Source organism: Budorcas taxicolor, chromosome 10, assembly GCF_023091745.1.
Source record: "Budorcas taxicolor isolate Tak-1 chromosome 10, Takin1.1, whole genome shotgun sequence".
Classification (NCBI taxonomy): Eukaryota; Metazoa; Chordata; class Mammalia; order Artiodactyla; family Bovidae; genus Budorcas; species Budorcas taxicolor.
The window spans coordinates 26858744-26882258 of NC_068919.1; the positions used below are offsets into that span (position 1 = coordinate 26858744).

At 38.4% G+C, this 23515-nt stretch overlaps 2 protein-coding genes across 2 annotated transcripts in view; both read left to right on the forward strand.

Annotated features, from left to right (window-relative positions):
- The window catches only part of SLC12A6 (solute carrier family 12 member 6), a 90097-nt gene that overhangs the window by 50496 nt on the left and 16086 nt on the right, over nt 1-23515 (forward strand). Inside the window, exons 3-11 of the mRNA XM_052646129.1 lie at nt 14236-14330; nt 15803-15934; nt 16617-16763; nt 18122-18176; nt 18682-18812; nt 19476-19717; nt 21852-22066; nt 22835-22993; nt 23170-23268. Coding sequence (XP_052502089.1) covers nt 14236-14330; nt 15803-15934; nt 16617-16763; nt 18122-18176; nt 18682-18812; nt 19476-19717; nt 21852-22066; nt 22835-22993; nt 23170-23268 — 1275 coding nt within the window. The remainder of the gene's footprint in view (nt 1-14235; nt 14331-15802; nt 15935-16616; nt 16764-18121; nt 18177-18681; nt 18813-19475; nt 19718-21851; nt 22067-22834; nt 22994-23169; nt 23269-23515) is intronic.
- Nucleotides 7625-8140, forward strand: LOC128053741 (U6 snRNA-associated Sm-like protein LSm1). The gene has a single exon (XM_052646132.1). The coding sequence runs from the start codon at nt 7725-7727 to the stop codon at nt 8124-8126; it is 402 nt and encodes a 133-aa protein (XP_052502092.1). The 5' UTR covers nt 7625-7724; the 3' UTR covers nt 8127-8140.

Consider the following 23515-nt stretch of genomic DNA (forward strand, 5'->3'; position numbering starts at 1 on the left):
TAGGTATCACTTACTTAAATTGCAGTAAACCTGTAATTTGATAAGAAATTACATCGTAAAACTGATGAATTTTTCAAATATAAAAACATACTCTGGAATGAAAGGAATTAAAATAATATAAAAAGTAAATAAATATGTGTGTGTATATATATATATATATATATATATATATATATAAAAAATGCAGAGAGAGGTCCTGTAAAGTATCCCACCTCACCTCTGCTCCCCCAAGGTTAACTTGCTCTAGATACTTTATTGTGAATTCTTATAGACGTTTTTAATTACATATTTTCTTTTGCTTTTTAATTTATCATTTATTTATTTTGGCCTCATGGTGTATGAAGTCTTAGTTCCCTGACCAGGGATCAAACCTGGGCCCCCTGCATGAGAAGCAGGGAGTCCTAACCTCTGGACTGCCAGGGAAATCTCAGTTAAACGTTACATTAAATACTTTTGTTGTTGTTGTTCAGTCGTGTCCGACTCTTTGCGACCCCAGGGACTGCAGCATGCCAGGTTTCCCTATCCTTTGCCACCTCCCGGAACCTGCTCAGACTCAAGTCCATTGAGTCGGTGATGCCATCCAACCACCTCGTCCTCTGTCATCCCCTCCTTTTCCTATGACTATATCTTTTCCTTTTTCTTTCAGTGGAGTTATACTGTACAGATACACTGTATAGATCTGTGTAGATGTAGCTATACAGATGTATACTCATCTCTTTGTATACTTAAATATACTGCCAATGAGAGTGCAAGTATATATGTACAAGGTGTTCATTGCAACATAGCAGTAAACCCCTGGAAATAACTTAAATACTCATAAATAAAATTGTAGTATACACATCAATAAAATACTTTACTGCTACAAACAGAGAGACTCTGAGGCAGATCTTTATGTACTAAGATGTCCACGATAAAATATTAAGTGAAAAACAGGAAATCACAGAATGGTCCATACAGTGTAACTCCACCGATAGAAAAAGGAAAAAAGATAGTCATAGTATTTAATATAAAAATGTGTAATTGATACTTCCCTGGCAGTCCAGTGGTTAGGACTCTCTGCTTCTAATGCAGGGAGTATGGGTTTGATCCCTGGTCGGATAACAGTGGGTCAAAAGGTATATATATTTTCCAGAAGATACATCAACTTAAACCCACCAATAAAGAGTATGGACACATACTAAGCTCCCTATCATCAAAAGTAGGTGTTATCAATATTAACATTTTTTCTTTAGTAGGTGAAATGGCACCTCTAGTTTTTATTTGTACCTCTTTAATTATGAGTGAATTAAGTCCTTTTAAATATATACTTTAAATAAATAAAGTATAAAAAGTACTTTTAAATATGTAGCCTTGTGGTATTAGGGCTGTCACTATTCTCTTTTTTATACTTTTATATTATTTTATTTAAACTGTTCAAAATCAGTCTTCTTAGTATAGAAATTTCACATTTGAACCAGGAATGATTAAGATCTCATAGAAGATTTTGGTAGATGATGAAGAGTACAGTTCCCCCTAAACTGTTAAATTGCTCTGTCTCTGATACCTGCCTGACAGGTAGAGACTCTTGAAGAGTGGTTCATCATCTGAGCATGAACACACGTGTGTAAGGGAGGCAGAGGAGGGCTTGGCTAATGAAACGAACAGTCAGGGGAGCTGGTACCATTCCAGTGCTACTGAGATGGGTTTTGTTTCCAAGTAGGCACTTTGTAGTAAGAGACAGTGGATAAATTAATTATAGGTGCAAAGAAATAGTATGTGATCATAAAGAGTTCCCTCAGTGTTATCTAAAACCCCTAGGATTTGCAAAGAGGCTGCTCCAGACATTAATCTCATTTGGCAACCTACAGTTGCGTTCACTTTTAAATAAACCTGGGAATTTATCCAGTTTAGGTTATGTTCATCCTTCTACCCTGGGTTCTCTCTCCTAGGTTCATTAGGTCAGATTATGTTCTCCTTTCTTCTCATGCTATTGATAACGGTCTTCCTCTGTCTCCTGTTCTAAGTATGTTTAGCTACAACCTCAAAATCTGCCCTGGTTTATTTTTATTTATTTATTTATTGGCTGTGCCGGTGGGTTGTGAAATCCCAACGAGGAGTTGAACCTGCACCTTCAGCAGTGAAAGAGCAGAGTTCTAAGCATTGGACCTTCAGGGTATTCCCCTTACTGGTTTATTTTTTTATTTTTGGAATTGCAAAAGAGTGAAAGATAATTTATTGTTATATCTTCTAATTATCTTATGATTCCTCAGAAAAGGCATTGGTAGCTTGAATTAAAATGTTGCCAGATTCTATAAAAAATCTCACTTAGGATAATTTGGCCCAGTAGGTGAAAAACTGCTTCAGTGGCCTTGCCTGCTGAATGGAGTTTATAATAGGATCTTTCAAATCTTCTAAATGCTTTCCTTTCAACAGGGTAAAGTTATTTTAATGTATCTGCTGTTTCCACTGACTCATCAGATCTCTTGCAAAACACAGGGTCAGGCTGAGGAGATGTACAGAAGGGTGAGACTGCAGTTGTGATAAAGGATTAAGCTGTATGCTTACAATTCATGAATTTTTATGTGTGTGTTATTTTCCATTTAAAACATTTTAGAAAGCAAGCAAGCAAATGAACAGTGGGCCCTGGCGTTTTTACAGTTTTTATCAAACATTCAAGGCAAAGTAATTTCTCTTCTACAGTTTCTCTCAAGAAACAGAAAAGCAAGTAGACACTTCTCTGCTCAGTTTGAGACTAGCATAACCTTGGTACCAAAACTTAACAATGACAATGTGAGAACAGTATAGACCAATTTTACTTATGAACACAGATATAAATATCCTAAATGAATATTAGCAGTCTGAATCAGGCAATATACACTTGACCCTTACAATTTGGGTTTGAACTGCACTGGTCCTCTTAAACATGGATATTTTTCAATAGTAAATACTATGGTACTGCATAGGTTGTGGCTGGTTAAATCTGCAAATGCGGAGGAGGAACCTCAGATACAGAATCAACTATAGTTATACTTTGAGTAACCCCCAGCATTATTCAGGGGTTACCTGTATTTTTAAAAATTACTAAAAAAAATTACAAAAAATTACTTTCTGGTAAAAATACATGGTTGGTTTATCATTAAAAATCAATTTATATAATATATTAAACATATTGAAGGAAAAACATAAAATCAACTTAATAGATTTCAGGAAAAAGATTTTATTGGAAACATATTCAGTATTTAAATTCATGAGCTCATAAAAAACTGGTCACCATTGGAGTAGTCTAGTGAATCAATTCATTATTCTGAGAATTGGTCTAAAAGAAAAAAATGAAGTATTTATCTTGCTTTTAACTATACCAGTGGGTAACCAAATAGTAAATTACAGGGATTGTCTGTTTATAAAAGTATTTCAGCTAATAATTAATTAATTTTCCTTAATAAATTAAGGAAAAATAACAGAATATCACTATTTTTGTAGCCTCTCATGAATTAATGAATCTAGGCATTCATGATCAACATTTGCTAGTATCTGAAAAAGAAAGCAATTAGATGACCCGTACCTCCAGATGGATGATCAAAATATCCCTATGAGAGTATTTTCCTCCCTCCCCCATAAAAATTCTGAATGTGGTTAAGCATTTAGACCCAATTACCAATATATAGGAAATAGAAGAAAACAGAGCAACATGTTAAACAACATCACATGGATGCTTATAAAATCCAGATCATCAGAAACTTGACTGAACACATAACATAGGTTCTTCAGTAAGTGAACTGCAAACGAAAAGAGAGAAAGCCAGTAGACTTAAGAGATAAGCAGCCAGTCATAACGTGTGCCTCTTATTTGGCTGTTGATTCAGACTTTCTTCTTGGAGTAGGAAATGGCCACCCACTCCAGTATTCGTGCCTGGAAAATTCCATGGGCAGAGAAGCCTGGTGGGGTACAGTTCATGGGGTCACACAGAGTTGGACACAAATGAGCACGCACACATACATCAAACTAAAAATCAAAAACATAATTTATAACATTTCAGACAACCTTTTGTGTTGACTTGGCCACATAGTTCAGACCCAAACCTGGGCCAAGAGATATTAAGTATACTTATTGCTCTTGTTCTGCCCTGCTCAGACCAACAAAGGCCATTAGACAAGCTTAGGAGTCTAAGGGAGGAATCTGAGGTTTATCTTACATCTAAGTTGAAGTATAAGTGGTAATTGAACAAAAAATAGCAACATTATAGAAATAATAGCACCACAACAATAAAATGCTTATAAAGAGCAAGAATTTGGCATATTCTTTCTGCTTACAAAAAAGTATGCCGTAACAAATGGAAATCTGATATTTTCAGTAGAGCCAGTGGCACTCCTATCAGTTTTCATTTGAATGTTCTATGAAACACCAGTAAGTTTTTCAATAATATCAGCTTTCTATGGTTGGTAAAATGAGAATTAAGAAACAATAGTGATCTGATGGGCTGTTTACTTCAAAGCATTCAGTTCCTTTCAGTTCAGTTCAGTCGTTCAGTGGTGTCCGACCCTTTGTGACCCCATGAATCGCAGCACGCCAGGCCTCCCTGTCCATCACCAACTCCCGGAGTTCACTCAGACTCACGTCCATCGAGTCAGTGATGCCATCCAGCCATCTCATCCTCTGTCATCCCCTTCTCCTCCTGCCCCCAGTCCCTCCCAGCATCAGAGTCTTTTCCAATGAGTCAACTCTTCGCATGAGGTGGCCAAAGTACTGGAGTTTCAGCTTTAGCATCATTCCCTCCAAAGAAATCCCGCTGATCTCCTTCAGAATGGATTGGTTGGATCTCCTTGTAGTCCAAGGGACTCTCAAGAGTCTTCTCCAACACCACAGTTCAAAAGCATCAATTCTTCGGCGCTCAGCCTTCTTCACAGTCCGACTCTCACATCCATACATGACCACGGGAAAAACCATAGCCTTGACTAGACGGGCCTTAGTTGGCAAAGTAGTCTCTGCTTTTGAATATGCTGTCTAGGTTGGTCATAACTTTTCTTCCAAGGAGTAAGTGTCTTTTAATTTCATGGCTGCAGTCACCATCTGCAGTGATTTTGGAGCCCCCCAAAATAAAGTCTGACAATGTTTCCACTGTTTCCCCATCTATTTCCCATGAAGTGATGGGACCGGATGCCATGATCTTCGTTTTCTGCATGTTGAGCTTTAAGCCAACTTTTTCACTCTCCTCTTTCACTTTCATCAACAGGCTTTTTAGTTCCTCTTCACTTTCTGCCATAAGGGTGGTGTCATCTGCATATGTGAGGTTATTGATATTTCTTCTAGCAATCTTGATACCAGCTTGTGTTTCTTCCAGCCCAGCGTTTCTCATGATGTACTCTGCATATAAGTTAAATAAGCAGAGTGACAATATATAGCCTTGATGTACTCCTTTTCCTGTTTGAAACCAGTCTGTTGTTCCATATCCAGTTCTAACTGTTGCTTCCTGACCTGCATGCAGATTTCTCAAGAGGCAGGTCAGGTGGTCTGGTATTCCCATCTCTTTCAGAATTTTCCACAGTTTCTTGTGATCCACACCGTCAAAGGCTTTGGCATAGTCAATAAAGCAGAAATAGATGTTTTTCTGGAACTCTCTTGCTTTTTCCATGATCCAGCGGATGTTGGCAGTTTGATCTCTGGTTCCTCTGCCTTTTCTAAAACCATGAACATCAGGAAGTTCACGGTTCACATATTGTTGAAGCCTGGCTTGGAGAATTTTGAGCATTACTTTACTAGCATGTGAAATGAGTGCAATTGTACGGTAGTTTGACCATTCTTTGGCATTGCCTTTCTTTGGGATTGGAATGAAAACTGACCTTTTCCAGTCCTGTGGCCACTGCTGAGTTTTCCAAATTTGCAGGCAGATTGAGTGCAGCACTTTCACAGCATCATTTTTCAGGATTTGAAATAGCTCAATAGGAATTCCATCACCTCCACTAGCTTTGTTCCTAGTGATGCTTTGTAAGGCCGACTTGACTTCACATTCCAGGATGTCTGGCTCTAGATGAGTGATCACACCATCGTGATTATCCGGGTCTTGAAGATCTTTTTTGTACAGTTCTTCTGTGTATTCTTGCCACCTCTTCTTAATATCTTCTGCCTCTGTTAGGTCCATACCATTTCTGTCCTTTATTGACCCCATCTTTGCATGAAATGTTCCCTTGGTATCTCTGATTTTCTTGAAGAGATCTCTAGTCTTTCCCATTCTGTTGTTTTCCTCTATTTCTTTGCATTGATCGCTGAAGAAGGCTTTCTTATCTCTTCTTGCTATTCTCTGGAACTCTGCATTCAGATGCTTATATCTTTCCTTTTCTCCTTTGCTTTTCGCCTCTCTTCTTTTCACAGCTATTTGTAAGCCCTCCCCAGACAGCCATTTTGCTTTTTTTCATTTCTTTTCCATGGGGATGGTCTTGATCCCTGTCTCCTGCACAATGTCATGAACCTCATTCCATAGTTCATCAGGCACTCTATCAGATCTAGGCCCTTAAACCTATTTCTCACTTCCACTGTATAAGCATAAGGGATTTGATTTAGGTCATACCTGAATGACCAGATCATGAACTCCTTATTACCAAATTCAGACTTAAATTGAAGAAAGTAGGGAAAACCACTAGACCATTCAGGTATGACCTTCAAAGCATTACTGAGGCCAGTCTCACTAGGTATCCTCCAAAGGCATCTTAGGATTCTGCATAATTCTAAAGAAGTCCTAGGATGGATATGAGTTTGTTTTTTTAGTTCTTGCAGAGTAAAGGTTATTTGCTATTCAGAAACTAGAATTTCCATTCCACTTGGGATTTCCTGGAGTCATAGTAGTGGCCCAGATTTCTGAAGGTTGTACATCAGAAAGCAGCATGATTTCCAAGATATTCAGACCAAGAATTGATCCACGCCCTTCAGTATAACCACTTTTGATTTTATACCTGGTTGAACCACGCCTTTCAGTTAACCACGTGTGATGAGAGCTTTGCTCCTTGCCCAGAAAGCCCTGACATTTCATAATTGACCAGGAGCCCTACAGGACACTCCCACCACCACAAGTTGACCCTGGGTAAGACAATTTGGAAGGCATCATCGGTCTCATAAATGCAGGCAAAGTCTGTGGAGACATTCTTCCCTCCAACCACGCAAAACAAAATTAAGCAAGCGAGTAGAAATTGAGTCAGAAACTTCCAGAACCAGAGTGTGTGAAAGATAGGATAGTTGCACCTGAAACTTGAAACTAAAGAGGCCTCAAACAGAGGTGCCAGGGCTGCAGCCCAGGAAGCCAGAGCTGTTAGGAGATGGCTTAGACCAGTGAGCAGCGGGGCAGGGGAGTTCTGAAGTCAGATTTTTATAGCAACAATATTATAGGGCTGCTGAATAATAGGGAGGTAGTATGCTAAGGCTGGAACTCCTTTCCTCCTGTTGTAACTTTCAAAAGGAATGAAATGGTGTTGAGTCTGGAATATAACACTGTTAAATGTCTAAATTATTTAATAGAGGATGCAGCTAGGAACATGAGACTGTTTAAAGAGAAGGTAAACAAACAGTTGTTGATATTTTTAAAAATGAAGGGGTTAGGTTTCCGGCAGGCCCCGGCTACTGAAAGCTGGGGCGGCGGCGTTTGTCCGGGTCTGGTTCCTGTCCCGGTCCTGCAAAGGCGGCGACCGCGGTGGGAGGAAGGAGGTGTGGGACTCGCTGGCCCACCGCCGCTATACGCTGCAGCTCTGTCTCGACTCAAAATGAACTATATGCCTGGCACCGCCAGCCTCATCGAGGACATCGACAAAAAGCACTTGGTCCTGCTTCGAGATGGAAGGACACTCATAGGCTTTTTGAGAAGCATTGATCAATTTGCTAACTTAGTGCTACATCAGACTGTGGAGCGTATTCATGTGGGCAAAAAATACGGTGATATTCCTCGAGGGATTTTTGTGGTCAGAGGAGAAAATGTGGTCCTGCTAGGAGAAATAGACTTAGAAAAGGAGAGTGACACACTTCTCCAGCAAGTGTCTATTGAGGAAATCTTAGAAGAACAGAGGGTGGAACAGCAGACCAAGCTGGAAGCCGAGAAGCTGAAAGTCCAGGCCCTGAAGGACCGAGGCCTGTCCATCCCTCGGGCAGATACTCTCAATGAGTATTAAGTCTTCTGCTCAGAGACTGTCGCTCTTGAGGAGCAGGGCTGTCACTAAACGAAGTGACAGCCTGGTCACCTCACCCATGTGATGAGAGACTCTATAGAGTTTTGAAAAGTCATTTTTGTTTTGAATTCTTTCACAGATGCAACATGAAGAAATCACGTGTTGTGTTCTGTGTGTGTTTTTTTTTTTTTTCTTTTCATTTTAATTACAGAATCATCGTTTAAAGAAACAGTGGCATGGACTCCTCTCACTCATCACTGTGGAGCCAGCAGCTACTTCTTTACATTGCTCTTCTCACCCCAAATGAGTGGCTACAGGGGACAGTCTTCATTTACTTGTAAATAAAACTCGAATCTCAAAAAAAAAAAAAAAAAATGAAGGGGTTAAACAGATTAGAAACAGGCAGAAGACAGTTGTGAACAAAAAGAAAACCACATGTGGACATACCTTAATAAAGCTGCAGGACATCTAAGAAGAGATCTTGAAAGGAGCAGAGAGAAGAAACAGATCATCAGAATAACAACAGGATGATAAACTTCTCAGATAACAAATAATGTCTTAAAGTGTTTGGAAAAAATTTATTATCCTAGAATTGTGCTTAGCAAGACACTTGGGGTTAAGGGCAAAATATAATTGTAGATAAGTAAAAGCCAACAACATTTTTTACCACAACACTTGCTCTAAACTATTTGTTTTCAACTAGGGACAATTCTGTCCCCAAAGGATATTTGGAAATGTTTGGAGATATTTTTGACTGGAGGTGCTACTGGCATCTAGTGACTAGAGGCCAAGGATGCTCTTAAACATTCTAAAATGTGCTGGACAATATCCTACAACAAATAATTATACTGTCTGAAATTTCACAGTGCCGAGTTTGAGAAACCCTTCTCTAAAGGAATTCTAAAGAATATACCGCAAGTAAAAGGAAAATGATCCCCGAAGACTAGTATTCTGAAATGCAACAAAGAATATTGAACAAATGAATGGTAAATGTAGACCTTCACCCAAGTCAGTGTTGTCAATATGAAATAATTTTAGTGTCTTATTTGTGTAGTGAAAAAAACTCCTAGAAATGTTGGACAGTAGTAATATGTAAGTCAGGAGGTGAGAGTTGGAACTGAAAGGAATAGAAATAAGAGTGTGAAAACTCCAGGCTAGGAGACAGAAAAAATGGAATAAGGGAAAGTAAACCAAAAAAATCCAGAGAGAAGATGAGAATGAATCATAGAAAAAGAAAACAAAAGAGAAATAAAAAGATGGTACAATTCAGTCCGAATATATCAGCTGCTACAGTTGATGGACCTAACTTGACAATTAAAAAGACAGATTGTCAGATTTTTAAAAACACAGGTACATGCTCTTTACAGGATATCTACCTACAGCATAAGAACCCAGGAAAAATGAAAAGTTGAAAACCAGAAAAGGACATTTAACCAAAAGACAACTGGTATAGTTATCATTATCTTTTTCCTTCTGTTTCTGGCTTCTTAAAATAGATATTTAGCTCATATAATTTTTATTCTTTTTACTTTCCTTATATAAAACTTTAAAGCAATAACTTTACTTTGAAGTGATGCTTTTGCTGCATCAAACAAGTTTCAATAGGTGGTGTTTTTGTTGTTACTCAGTTTTTAAGTAGATTAATCTTTGATCCTTGAATTGTAGGAAAATGTGTAGTTTTTAACTCTTAAATTTGCATGGTTTTTAAATTTGTCTGTTTATAATTAAATTCTAACTTCTTGTTATACACCAAGATCATGGCTTATATTTGATATGTTTGATGTTTGTACAGTCTTTAAGATCTAGTACATGATAAGTTTCCATATATAAAATTTCCATATATGTTTGATTAAAATGTATAATCTCTTATTTTGCAGGCAGAACTCTACCTCCATTAAGGTCAGGGTCATTCATTGTGTTACTTGGATTTCTTTGCCTTTGCTATTCTGTCTGCTTCACCTATCAATTATTGAGGGAAAGTATGTTAAAAATCTCCCTGTGTGATGGTAGATTTATTAATTTCTTGATATAGTTCTGTTCATTTTTGCCTCAAATATTTTGAGGCATGGATGGGTGGGTGGATATGGCTTCTTTTTTCTTTAGCTGCACTTTGGCTTGCAGGATCTCAGTTCCCTGACCAGGGATTGAGCCCAGTCCCACCGGTGAAAGCACCAAATCCTGACAAGTAGGGAACTCCCTAGGCAACCTTTTAGATCGGCTCTGTTGACCCTTTCTTGCTGGTATTCATGCCCTTGTGTAATCATCTCTCCTTTGAGAGAGGGCTGGACTTTATGACTCCAAAACTTCTAATTATTAGAATATGACAGAAGTCACTTGCAAAGTGAGATGTGACATCTGTCTTGCACCCCATCTCTGGCTCTTTGATGGCGTGCTTTGCAGGAACCCAGTTGCCATGCTGTAAGCCGCCCTGTGAAAAGTCCCACATGGCAAGGAAGTTGAGAAAGCCCCTTGGCCAACAGCCTGAAAAACAAAACGAAACTGAATCCTGCCAACTGTGTAAGTGAGGTTGGAAGAGAATCTTCCCCAGGCCTTCCAGTGAGACCATGGTTCTGACAGGAGACTGTGGGGTAGAGTGCCCAGCTAAGCCATGTCCATATTCCTAGCACCCACTAACTGAGACGGTAAGCATGTGTTGTTTAAGCCTCTAAATTTGAGAGTCATTTGTTACACAGAAAGAAATAACTATAAACAATAGATGTATGTTTAAAATTTATATACTCCCTTGGTGAATTAGGCCTTGTGTGGTTACCCTCTCATTCCTAATAAAGTTTTTCTCTTAAAGAAATATGTATCTGCTAACAATAAAACTGTACTGCTTTATTTTGGTTAGGTTTTTCCTGATATATCTCTTTCCTTTACTTTTATCCTTTGTGTGTCCTTATTATGACTCTTGTAAACAAGAGACATATATGCCTGGATTTTGTTGTTTAATCCAGTGTGTCAGTCTTTATATTTTAACTTGTAAATTTCAATCCCTTACTTAAAAATATTCTGTCTACTCCTGTCCCCCAAATGAAGAAAATAACGTTAACATACTCTCACGTCACTCTTTCCCAGCCCCAACCCCCGTCGTACTGTTTTTAACTAGAATAGGTCAGTGGCAGAAAGGAGGGGACTTCTCAATAAGTGGACTTAGAAGAGCTATCCATTTGCTAAAGAACTACATGATCTGACTTCTTCCTGTCTTTGTAGCCACTCTATCCTAACTCTATTTTGGCCATGTTATATATTCTGTTTATGAGTCCATTAAGATTGTATCTGCTTTAGGATCTTTTACTTATTTATTTTTGCTTTAGGGTCTTTTAGAACTGCTATCCCCTCTACCTGAAATGCAGGTTTTTCCCATCCATTCTGTGCCAAGAGTATGCTACAGCCAGTTAGCACATACCAGCTCATGAAAGCCAAGTGTATCTTCTCTTCCTGAAACCAAGTTCAGTGAAGTCACATTAGTATTTTAAAATTGGCCTATGTGAATATTTGGCAAATACTATAAATTAGTATATAATTCTGGAGGACCTGCTTATCATCACTCTAATGATCTTATCAAAACTTGTCTGCCTTCCCATCCTGTCATAATCTATCCCAGCACATGTTTCATTTTCTTCATTGAACTTACACTTTTTTAGAAGCTGTTTTCTGTCTTTTGCGGCTTCGGTATATGCACAGTGAAAGTAGTCTTTAACTGCCTTGTCTACTGTTGTAGTGCCCAACATATAAGAACTCAGTATTTACTTACTGAATTAATTGAATAAATGAATTACTCAAAAGTGGTGATAATTTTTAGCTGTGTCATTCTCCAAAATTTTCTGGAAGCATTAGAGGGAGGATAATAATTGCATTTCTTTTATGACTTTATTATGGGAATTTCCAGAGGTACAGAAGAGTTAAGTAGAATAGCATAATAAAACAACATGAACCCATCACCCAGCTTCAACAATGTTGCAAATTTTTCGGCCCCCACCAAATTTTTTCCCCAGAATCTTTTTGCCCTTTCTAAAGAAAATAACCAATCCATGTTCATATTCCTCTGATTGTTTCCTGACATTTGGTTTGAGTCAGGATTCTAACAAGTTTTGTACCTTGTGACTGATCTGGTATGTCATCTTAAGTCTCTTAATTTATGAGTTCACCTGTTTTAGTTTATGCCATTTATTTGTTAACAAAAAAGCAGATTATTTGTCATGTGGAGTTGTCCACATTCTGAATTTTTTGAAAAATAATTTTATTTACTTTTGGCTGTGTGGGTCTTCCTGCTATGCGGGCTTTTGCTCTAGTCGTGGGGCTACTCTTCACTGTGGCGCACGGGCTTCTCGTTGTGGTGGCCTCTCTTGCTATCGAACATGCACTCGAGGGCACACGGACTTCAGTAGCTGTAGCACATGGGTTCAGTGGTCTACATGTTCTGTGGCACATGGGACCCTCCTGGAGCAGGGATCAAACCTGTGTCTCCTGCATTGGCAGGTGGATTCTTTACCACTTGATTCACTAGGGAAGCCCCACATTCTGAGTTTGATGACTGCCTCTTTGCGGTGATGTTTAACATGCTCTTCCTTTGTTTTCTGTGAACTGATAGTTAGATTTAGAGGTTTGCTTATATTCAGCTTCCATTCATTCTTTGGTTAAGAATACATCAAAAATTGTACAGTGTATCTTTTATTGCATTACATTAGAGGATTGTGTTGTCCCACTTTTAGTGATGCTAAGTTTGATCTGTGGGTTATGTCTCAGGCTTTCACCTAATGCTTTTAGCAACCATTGATGATGACTGCTTATAACCATTATTTCATTAGGGGTTGGAAATTGGTGTTGTTTTTGTAATTATATCATTCCATCTGTGTTTATTAGCTAGAATGTTTCTATGATGAAGAAATTTTCTCTCTTTGGTTACCTTGAACTATAATTGGTACAGGAAAGGTGGGATTAGGGCTAATCGCTTAATTCTTTACATTTGTTATTTTTCAGACTTTGATATTTTTTCATAGCAACTCTGCGAAGGGGACTAGTTTTTTTTTTTTTTAATGTACCATTTGGATATTTCAAGTAGTTGCATTTGAATTCATTGCATTATGTATTTTTAGTGTTCACATTATCCCATTTTTAGCCAATGGGAACACCTTCAGATTGACTCTTCTGTCCTTTGACATGACTCAGTTATTTTGATAGCTTTCTGTTTCCCAAGCTCATCTTACATATATAAGGTTTTAGGACTTTAGATTAAAATCTTTAATTTTTATATTGATCTCTAGTTTCTCAATATTTAAAATCTTAGAGTTTGGGGGGGGCGCTTTATTTTTTTTTTGGCCTCACCATGCTATATATGTGGGATCTTAGTTCCCCAACTAGGAGTTGAACCCTGTGCCCCCTGCAGTGAAAGTATGGAGTCTTATTAACTACTGGGTTGCAAGGGAAGTCTCTAAAGTCTTAGTTCTTAATGACATTTACACAGTTATTAAAATTTTCTCTTCTGCCAGACCTGTATAGCTGTGTAACTTTTACACTATAAAGAACCAAAGTTAAGAAAGCACTCAAACAACAGAATCTCTACTGTTTTAGGGAACCCAATCGCTCTCTCATTTTTCCTCAGAGTAGATTCACCAAATTCTTGTGGGATGCCTGTTTTCACATAAAAAGATATGTGGCAAACGTTTGTACAAAAATGGTGTCACTTAGAAAAGGTCAGATAGCCCTGAAGGCCAAGGGTTTTTATTGCCATTATCAACAGGAACAGTGTGTAAAGTAGCCTTGTCCAGCACAGTGTTGTACACTGAGCAGGTACTCAATGACTTTTTATTTTTCATTCTGGCTTTGGATGACATTAAGAGTAGGGTCCCTCTAGGCTAGAATCTTAAAAGAATAGTGTTTCCAGTCTTCATATTGTTAAGAAAAGGAGTGACCCGTGTTTACTTCTTAGAGATTTGCTTTTGCTCCTTTTCAAGAGGAAGTCACATTTTCCAGGCAATGCTACCATGCTTGAGATGAAAATCTGAATATGAAAGTGAGTTTCATTATTACAGAGGCAACATGCAGTTCTTTGGTGCTGATGCCTCTTCAGTACCAATGAGAAACTAACGTGGTATACTTTTTTTTCCAGATGATGGACATAAGAAAGCACGAAATGCTTTTCTTAACAATTCCAATTATGAAGAAGGAGATGAATATTTTGATAAGAATTTGGCACTCTTTGAGGTAATATTTGGGAGAAAACTAGGGCAGAGACTTCAGGAACAGAAATTTTAAGATTGTTGTCTTCCACCCCATCTAGTTTTAAAATAGTACAGGTTGGATAACTTGATAACTAACTGTTAAAATATAATACTCATTATTATAGTTTGTCATTGTAGTTGATTTAATCTATATAATCTAATTATTGCTAGTTAATAACCATTGAATCAAATTTCTGTGAAATAAAGAGGAATGTTGACATCACAGACACAGGGAGAATCTTGCTGTCTAATTTAACTAGGATGTAAATGTTTATGTTGTAATAATCTATAAAATTTTTCAATTCTGTGTTTGGGATGAATGTTACTTACCTTAGAACTAGTAACCAAAAGAGTTTCTCTAGCAGCTCAGCAGTAAAGAATCTGCCTGCAGTGCAGGAGCTGCCGGAGATGTTAAGTTCTGTCCCCGGGTTGGGAAGATCCCCTTGAGGAGGGCATGGCAACCCACTCCAGTATTCTTGCCTGAAGAATCCCACGGACAGAGGAGACTGGAGGACTACAGTCCATGGGGTCACAAAGAGTTGTACACCACTAAAGCGACTTAGCACAGCACTAACCAAAAAGCAGGGTAGGAAGCAGGCTGTTGGATTAAAAGGACCTGAATGTCTCACCTGACTAAGACAGCATGGACTTTGATGGAACCTGTGGCCTGATTGTTGAAAGGAGCCTGGTTTAGTCCAGCACTGCTTTGTCTTACTTTGGACAGTGATTCAAATGCCACTTTTCTCAGTGTTCCTGTTTTTTTTTAAATAATATTTTCTCTTAGTTTCCTTCAAGAAAAGGTCTGAGGTGAATATTTGGTTCAGTCACAAAAGTTTTTCATTGACGTGTCCACGCTTGGTGCTGTAAATAATAACTATCAATATGAGCTATTAGTAATACTGTTAGTAGACTGTTAGCAGTACTGTGGTTAAAAATTATGTCATTGATGTTCTTTATGAGTTTTGCAATCTCATGTGTGTGCAGTCGTGTCTGACTCTTTGCGGGCTCATGGACCATAGCCTGCCAGGCTCCTCTGTCCATGGGATTTTCAAAGCAAGGATACTGGAGTGGGTTGCCATTTCCTCCTTCAGGGGGTCTTCCCGACCCAGAGATTGAATGAGCATCTCGTGCGTCTCCTGCGTTGGCAGGCGGATTCTTTACCACTAGCGCCATCTGGGAAGCCTTTTATGAGGTTACAGCTCTCTATAAGGAGCCAGGGTGGTTTTTTGTTTTCTGTCAGCTATTACAATCATAAAGCTTTTCATTTAAGAATTTCCTAAGAATTCATGTAGCTCTGATTGTATCTTAAAACATGAGGGGAGAATAAAATCTCCGATAAATTTTTAAAAAATATTTGCCTGTGATTACCTTGCAGTTTCTGGTAGATGGATCGTTTTGATGTTTATTCCCAGTGTTCTTCATCATGTATTTCTTCCTTATTTTCTGGCTTTATAGGAAGAAATGGACACCAGACCAAAGGTGTCTTCTCTCCTTAGCCGCTTGGCCAATTATACTAATCTGACACAAGGAGCAAAGGAACATGAAGAGGCAGAGAACATCACTGAAGGGAAAAAGAAGCCCACCAAGGTGAGGCCTTAGAATAGTAAGGCAAGTTAACATAGCCCCATATAGAAGAGAGGAAAAAATGTCCTGGGCATCACTCTTTGCTCAAGAGCTGTTGAGCACTTATATGCCAGCCACGTGAGGGGTGAGTTCTGTAATGTGTAGCTGGGACATGAGCATTCCAGGGCAAGGGACCAGCACTTCAGAAGAAAAGTGTCCATACCCCTGAGAATGTGGAACAAAATTACAGGTTAGCTTTCTGGTTGTTCAGGAGTAAAGCAACACTCAGATCTTTTTATCAACTCCATTTACCAACTACTATGAATGATTTATACCACGTTCTGAAGAAATTCCATCAAGTCATTATCCTTTTTTTTTTTTTAAGAAAAAAATAATGCCCTTGACGAACAGAAACTTTTAAATTGTTGGAGATGCACCTAAAAGTTTGTGATAGGATTCCTATGTAAAAACATGTGGAGATCTCTGTAAAGTTAAAATATGTATCTCTAGGAATAATAAGTATAGTGATAGACATTTGTTGGAGATTTTGTATGTGCCTATTTAAAGATATTGCTTAAACTTTTCATTTCTGTTTTGCAATTAAAATTATAGTTAGGGCACAAGTTTTTATATAAAAGTAAAGGGATGAATCAGCTCTTCTAGATGACTACATGATTTTTTCTTTTGTCAACATCTTTCTTTCCAGACTCCCCAAATGGGTACCTTCATGGGTGTCTACCTCCCATGTCTACAAAATATTTTTGGAGTGATCCTGTTTCTGCGCCTTACATGGGTGGTGGGCACAGCTGGAGTTCTGCAGGCCTTTGCAATTGTCCTTATCTGCTGCTGCTGTGTAAGTCCCAAGTTGACCCCTGGACATCACCTGGAACACGCAAGAGCTCAAGAGTATCATGCTTTAACCTCTTAGGGAATAAAAGAAAGAATACATACTGGGAAAATACTCATGATCTCAACAGGAGAGATTATTTTGGTATTAAAATCTAAAGGATTTTCAGTTTAGTCAGTTACTCACTGCTTATATCTGTAATATATTGTACTGAAAATTACAAAGAAAGGCTTCCCTTGGAAGTAGAAGATATACCCCCTGACTTTAGAAGACACTTCTGAAGACAACACTTCAGAAGACAAACCATTTGAATTTGATAATGCTAGTGTTGTGGCAGAAAATGTGTTAGAAAATGAGATGTATTACTCCACTGCAGGACCAGTAAACAGCTGATTATTGTTTGGGGGTAAGAAGTATTTATTTTGAAGTGTCATCCCTTACCCCTTCTCCAGAAATTGGGGTGTTATTTCCAAGCCTTCTTTCCATTATACTGAGAACATTCTGGTCTTCCTTTAATTTAAATTCCTCTTATCTGTGTATCCCAGCTACATCTCTCAGTTTTGTTGTAAATTGATAGATTATTATAAACACTTTTTATTATTAAGCTGACTGCTGACTCACTACTGTCACCATCACACACTCCCTGCACATTTTGCTCAACTGAGTACCATGCAGAGCAGGGTAAGTGGACATAGTCCATATCATTCATGACTCAGTTTTTTCTTTCAGTCTTGAAACTTGAGGGCCATAGTTGACTCCTTGATTGCTTGTCATATCTCATCAGGTGTCAAGGCCAATGAGGTCTCCCTCTGAAATCTCTTTTGTCCAACCCCTTCTTTATATTCCTACTTGGACCACTGCAGTCCTTACCTCTCACTGAACTACTGTATTAGCCTGCTAACAAGTCATTCTGCCTCCATGTGCTCCCTATCTGCAGTCCATTCTGTACTCTGCCACTATCAGGTAATGGTTTTAAAATACAGTTCTTGTGAACTCAGAAGTCTTCAGTGGTTCTCGTTACTGAATATTATTCTTGTTATTGTAGCCAGTGTTTAGTCAGTTTCCAATCTTTTCCAAGTTTTTAACTAGAAGATCAGGGTAGGATCAGTGGTTCTTAATAGCACCTAACCCACTGATTACCATGAAGGAGCATTTTAACGGAATACTCCAGATACCAGTAGTGCGACTAGTGCAGGGATGGAGCTCATCATCTCATTTCCATACCATTGAGTATGAGGAACTCCCTCCATATGAGTATGTAGAGGTGAATATTCGACAAGTGCTTTGAGACGTGCAGATGGGGAAGTAATATGGAAATGTTGTCTTTGTATAGTAACAGCCTTCTCTTTTCTCTTTCTCTATAGACGATGTTGACTGCTATCTCCATGAGTGCCATTGCCACTAATGGAGTGGTGCCAGGTCAGTAGCTGAGACGGGATTTCATGGATGGTCACTGATTACTGTATGTTTATGCTATAAAGATAGAGGTGCAGACTTCCAAGGAATGTTATTTATTTAGTCTGTTGGCCACAGGCACTACTGTTTGACTTGAGAAACCATCTTTTTAAAAAAAATCTTTATTTTTTAAGCTAGAATATCTCATTTCTACTGCATTTTTAGCTTCTTTTAGTTAGAATTTATATTTTATTCAGCTATCTGTGGTAAATTTATATTTTATTCAGATGCCTGTAGTAAATATCATCTGATTTTTTCTTAATAATACTGACAAAATTGTGCTGCTTTATGTGGGATATTAGATGTGTAGTATGAAGGTTTCATCTTTTACTTCCTACTGGGAAATCTGCTTTTTATCCCATTCAGGGTTTTTAAAAGCCTAAAGCATTTATCCTTTTTTACAACTTGTTTACATTCCTGTTACTAGCATACTTTCTTTATCTTGTTCACCTTCTGTTTTACCTTTTAGCTGGAGGCTCATACTTTATGATTTCCCGAGCACTGGGCCCAGAGTTTGGTGGAGCTGTTGGCCTATGCTTTTATCTTGGTACCACATTTGCAGCAGCTATGTATATCCTTGGTGCCATTGAAATTTTTCTGGTGAGTAATGGCTTAATTGTGGTCTGTAGTATGGAAAAGATACAGACTTGGACTTATTTTGCTATTTGATAGCAAAGCTTTGAGAAATCATTTATAGGAATCAATCAAGTGACTGATTGCTGACCTGTTATTGACTGCCTACTGGGAGTATGAGTCAGAGAGGTTGAGGGTATCCTTTGGCTGCCCTCCCCTCTCCACTCCATCACCAGCACCCTGCCACCTCACCCAAAAAGGTAGTCTCAGAGGCAAGACATGCTAATGGGGAAAAAGTAAAATAAAGTTTATCTCTTTTAATGTTTTTATCCCAATGACATAAAATGTTTGTTTATTTATTCATTAGGATATATTTTTTACTATTTAAAGTAACAAGAGTAGAAGTAGGACTCAAGATAATCTTTACCGTTACTTTGTATAACACTTTGGATAAGCTACTAATATATCCCTTGTTTTTCCATTTGGAAGTGTAAGTATTCACAATAGCATGTAGGCTAATCAATGATACCCTATTTTTGTAGGCATTTTAGATCGAAACAGGAATTAGGCTATGTCTCCAGTCACTTTCTGTCTCGGTTTTACTTTCATTTGTGAAAGCAAATGCAAACAACAACAACAACCCTTTGGTTACTTTGAATGACGTCCTTCTCTCCTTTTTTGGCTTAACAGGTATATATCTTCCCTCGAGCTGCCATCTTTCATAGTGACGATGCACTCAAGGAGTCAGCAGCCATGCTAAATAACATGCGTGTCTATGGGACAGCCTTCTTGGTCCTCATGGTGTTGGTGGTATTCATCGGCGTACGCTATGTGAACAAGTTTGCCTCACTCTTTCTGGCCTGTGTCATTGTGTCCATCTTGGCCATCTATGCTGGAGCCATCAAGTCTTCATTCGCCCCTCCACACTTCCCGTATGTGTCTCTCTGACTAGGCATCACTATTAGGTAGCCATTAACAGTATCTGGTGATGTGATCATTTCAAGGCAGAATTTCAGTTTCACCGTGATTTCCCTCTTGGATAAGCCCAGTTAGATCTGTGCAGGAAGCCTCCGAGGAAACTCTGGGTGTCATCTTCCTTATGTCCCAAGCATAGAATTGCCAACTGTGGCCATCATTTGGATATAGATAATAGCTTTTTCAAAACCTCCTGATAATGATTATTTATATTTGAATTATTCATGAAGGGCTTTCAAACAGCATAGTTACTGTCAGCAACCTTGATAGAATATTTAAATGTTAGATTCCTTTTATTAATGAAAAATCAAGAAAGTCAAGAAAACCTTAATTCCTACCTCAAGTATTTACAATTGAATTTTTTATTTTGTTTTTAGTACAATAATGAACTCTATAGTCACAAAATAAAGGGAAATAAATGTCACATTATTTGCATATATATCTGTTTCTATATAAATTATATGACATACATAAGTCATACAGGTGCCTTAATGTATACTTTTTGAAGTAGAAATGGGTTTGTACAGATATGTGACTCAAAGGCTCACCTGTTTTCCGTTTGACTAGTGGCATAGGAACTAGCCAGCACTGAGTATTGCTTATAACCTTGTTATAGTGCCTGTCTTTGAAAAATCATCCGAATAATCCAGGGATCACACTCATCAGTCTTATGTTGATTTAATCTGATTACTGAAACACAGATTTTTCAAGATGAAAAAACAGGTCCAGAGAAATTAAATGACTTGCCCCAGAGTTAATGATTGGCAGAGCAAAAACACAAACCTTGTGGTTTGCTGACTCCCAGTCCAGCATTCCTTCTCCTGTGCAAAGTGCTGTCAGTAATGAGTCCATGATAAATTTTCAGTCTGCTCATCCAGGAGCTGTAAAGTAACTGGAGGTCCACTTGAGTCATAGAAATACTAAAGGCTATATTCTGGCTGTATCTTAACTTGGGAAATTCTATTTTCCTCAAGTTTTCCTTTGATGTGTCTCCTCTTTTTTGGTGGGCAAAATTCATGTGTGGTATTTTCTTTAAAATATTTCAGCAAAACAAGTCTAAAAACCTAGAGGAGTGCATAAAACAAGAGTGGGAAATGTTGGGAGTTGTTGAAGCTGAGTGACAGGCACATGATTTATCACATATGTATGCTATCATTTTGCAGATTTCAAAAGTTGCTTTTTTCCTCCTGAGAGTTATTTTAACTGTGGGTTTATTATTCCTTTATTTGTATTTATATCTTTGGTTTAAAGAAAAAAAATAAAATGAACAGTCTATATTTGTATTATCCTTAAATATCCTCACTCCAACTAGGTCTAGGCTTAAGTTCAAAAACAGTTTTCTATTAGGCCGTAGAGGGATGGCCTAATTATAGCCAAGCTGTCTTCCCTGAAACAGTATCCAGAAGATTTGACCTTTTTCTATATATTTTCAAAGGGGTTGTTATGAGCATAAGGCTTTTTCTTAGGCCAGAATGAAAGAGATGGATTTGTGTGTATCTGTGTGTGTAAGAAGAACAAAAGGACTCTTAAGACTTATTTTAGACCTTGCTGCTGCTGCTGCTGTTAAGTCACTTTAGTCGTGTCTGACTCTGTGCTACCCCTTAGATGGCAGCCCACCAGGCTCCCCCGTCCCTGGGATTCTCCAGGCAGGAGTACTGGAGTGGGTTGCCATTGCCTTCTCCGATTTTAGACCCAACAATTGGTTAATAACCTAGAAATTCTATAAGATGATTCAGCACAGCATCTTCAGACAGTTCCTGTATTTGAATTCTGTTACTACTACCCACCACCTGTGTGAGCTCAGGCAGACGACTTTTTCTCCCTAAATTTCAGTTCCTCCACAGTGTAGAAATACTAGTACATATTTTGTGAGATGGCTGTAAGGGTTAGGTTGGCAGAAAATGTAAGATATCATTTACAGAGCTAGTCAATACTAGTTCTTTTCCCACCCCAAGACAGTAAAAACTCTTCGAGATGAGATTTTTTTTTTTCCTTTGCAAGCATATATATACTAACCTATTTCTAAACTATTTTCTTTTTTAAAATAGTTTTTCCCTGGCTTCAGTTTTCTTCCTGTTCTTTTTCACTTAGGGTCTGCATGCTGGGCAACCGCACCCTTTCATCAAGACATATTGATGTTTGCTCAAAGACCAAGGAAGTTAACAACATGACAGCACCGTCAAAGTTATGGGGCTTCTTCTGCAACTCAAGTCAGTTTTTCAATGCCACGTGTGATGAGTACTTTGTTCACAATAATGTCACTTCAATCCAGGGCATCCCTGGTTTGGCTAGCGGTGTCATTACAGGTGAGTTAGGAGGTTTGGGGACACGTTTCTTACTCTTCTATTATCCATCAACACTCACTGCCACAGAGCCACTTCCCTTCTTAAATTCAGCATACAACTCAATTCAGCATCCTTCTGCTTTTCTGTTAATGAATTTATCCTTTTTCAGGACATCTTTGTAGCATTGTCTGCTAAAATTTACTGTTCTTGAAAGCAGAGCTGAACAAATGACTTTTAAACTTAATAAAGTATTCTGTGTGTTAACACATTGTAAAATTGTCAGGTTTTCCAACAGTGACAGCTAGAATTACTTTAATGTCATCAAACCCACATGTGTTTTCCTGACTCATCTAAATTTTTGAAATTCTTTCCTTAAGTGATTTCTGTCTTAACTGTCTGGTCCACAAATTTCTTTGCATGTAAGCAAGTTAACACTAAGGTGTTAGCATTGATACCTAATTTTTTTTTTTTTAATTAACTTTGTAAGGGCATTCAGCTTAGTCTGGTTAACTTTTGCTAATTTGCACTGGTAAACGTAACTGTGTTTGTACATACCAAAGTATTTGTCAAACTACATTTGAACCAGATGGGAAAGGGTATCAGGTTTTTATTTTTGTGTACTTTACTATATGACGTGTATGTGCATATATCTGTGCTCTATAGAAGCAAATACACCCTTAAAGACCATATAAATGACAGATCTGATTTACAATACTGTTGGCTAGAAAATTATCCAGTTGTGTCCTTTCCATACTGCTACTGTTTATACACCCTTTGTTCCCACTGCAGAGAATCTTTGGAGTAATTATCTACCAAAGGGAGAGATCATTGAGAAGCCCTCAGCCAAATCTTCTGATGTCTTAGGCAGCTTAAACCATGAGTATGTCCTTGTGGACATCACCACCTCTTTCACTCTTCTGGTGGGCATCTTCTTTCCCTCTGTCACAGGTAAGCACATGGGCTGCTGCCTGTTTTACAGGTGGTAGAAACGCGAAGGGATTTTTCTTCGGAGACAAAGCTATGTTCTCGGAATTCCTAGATTTTCCTCTAGTCTTTGATAGCAGTTCAAATATCAGTGTCCAGGAACTAAAGAACTTGACTTGTTCTTTTTCCCTTTTTTAAAGGCATCATGGCAGGATCAAACAGATCTGGGGATCTGAAAGATGCTCAGAAGTCCATTCCCATTGGCACCATCCTCGCCATCCTGACCACCTCCTTTGTCTGTATCCTTTTGATGGATCCAGTTTGAGCCATAGAACAAGGGTGCTCAGTATTTTTATCCTGGTAATAAAGATATATGCTTTCCACCCCCTCACTTCACACCAGATAATCTACCTGTGAAAGTTGCTCCATCGTGTCTGACTCTTTGTGACCTCATGGACTTAGTCCATGGAACTCTCCAGGCCAGAATACTGGAGTGGGTAGCCTTTCCCTTCTCCGGGGGATCTGCCCAACCCGGGGATCGAATCC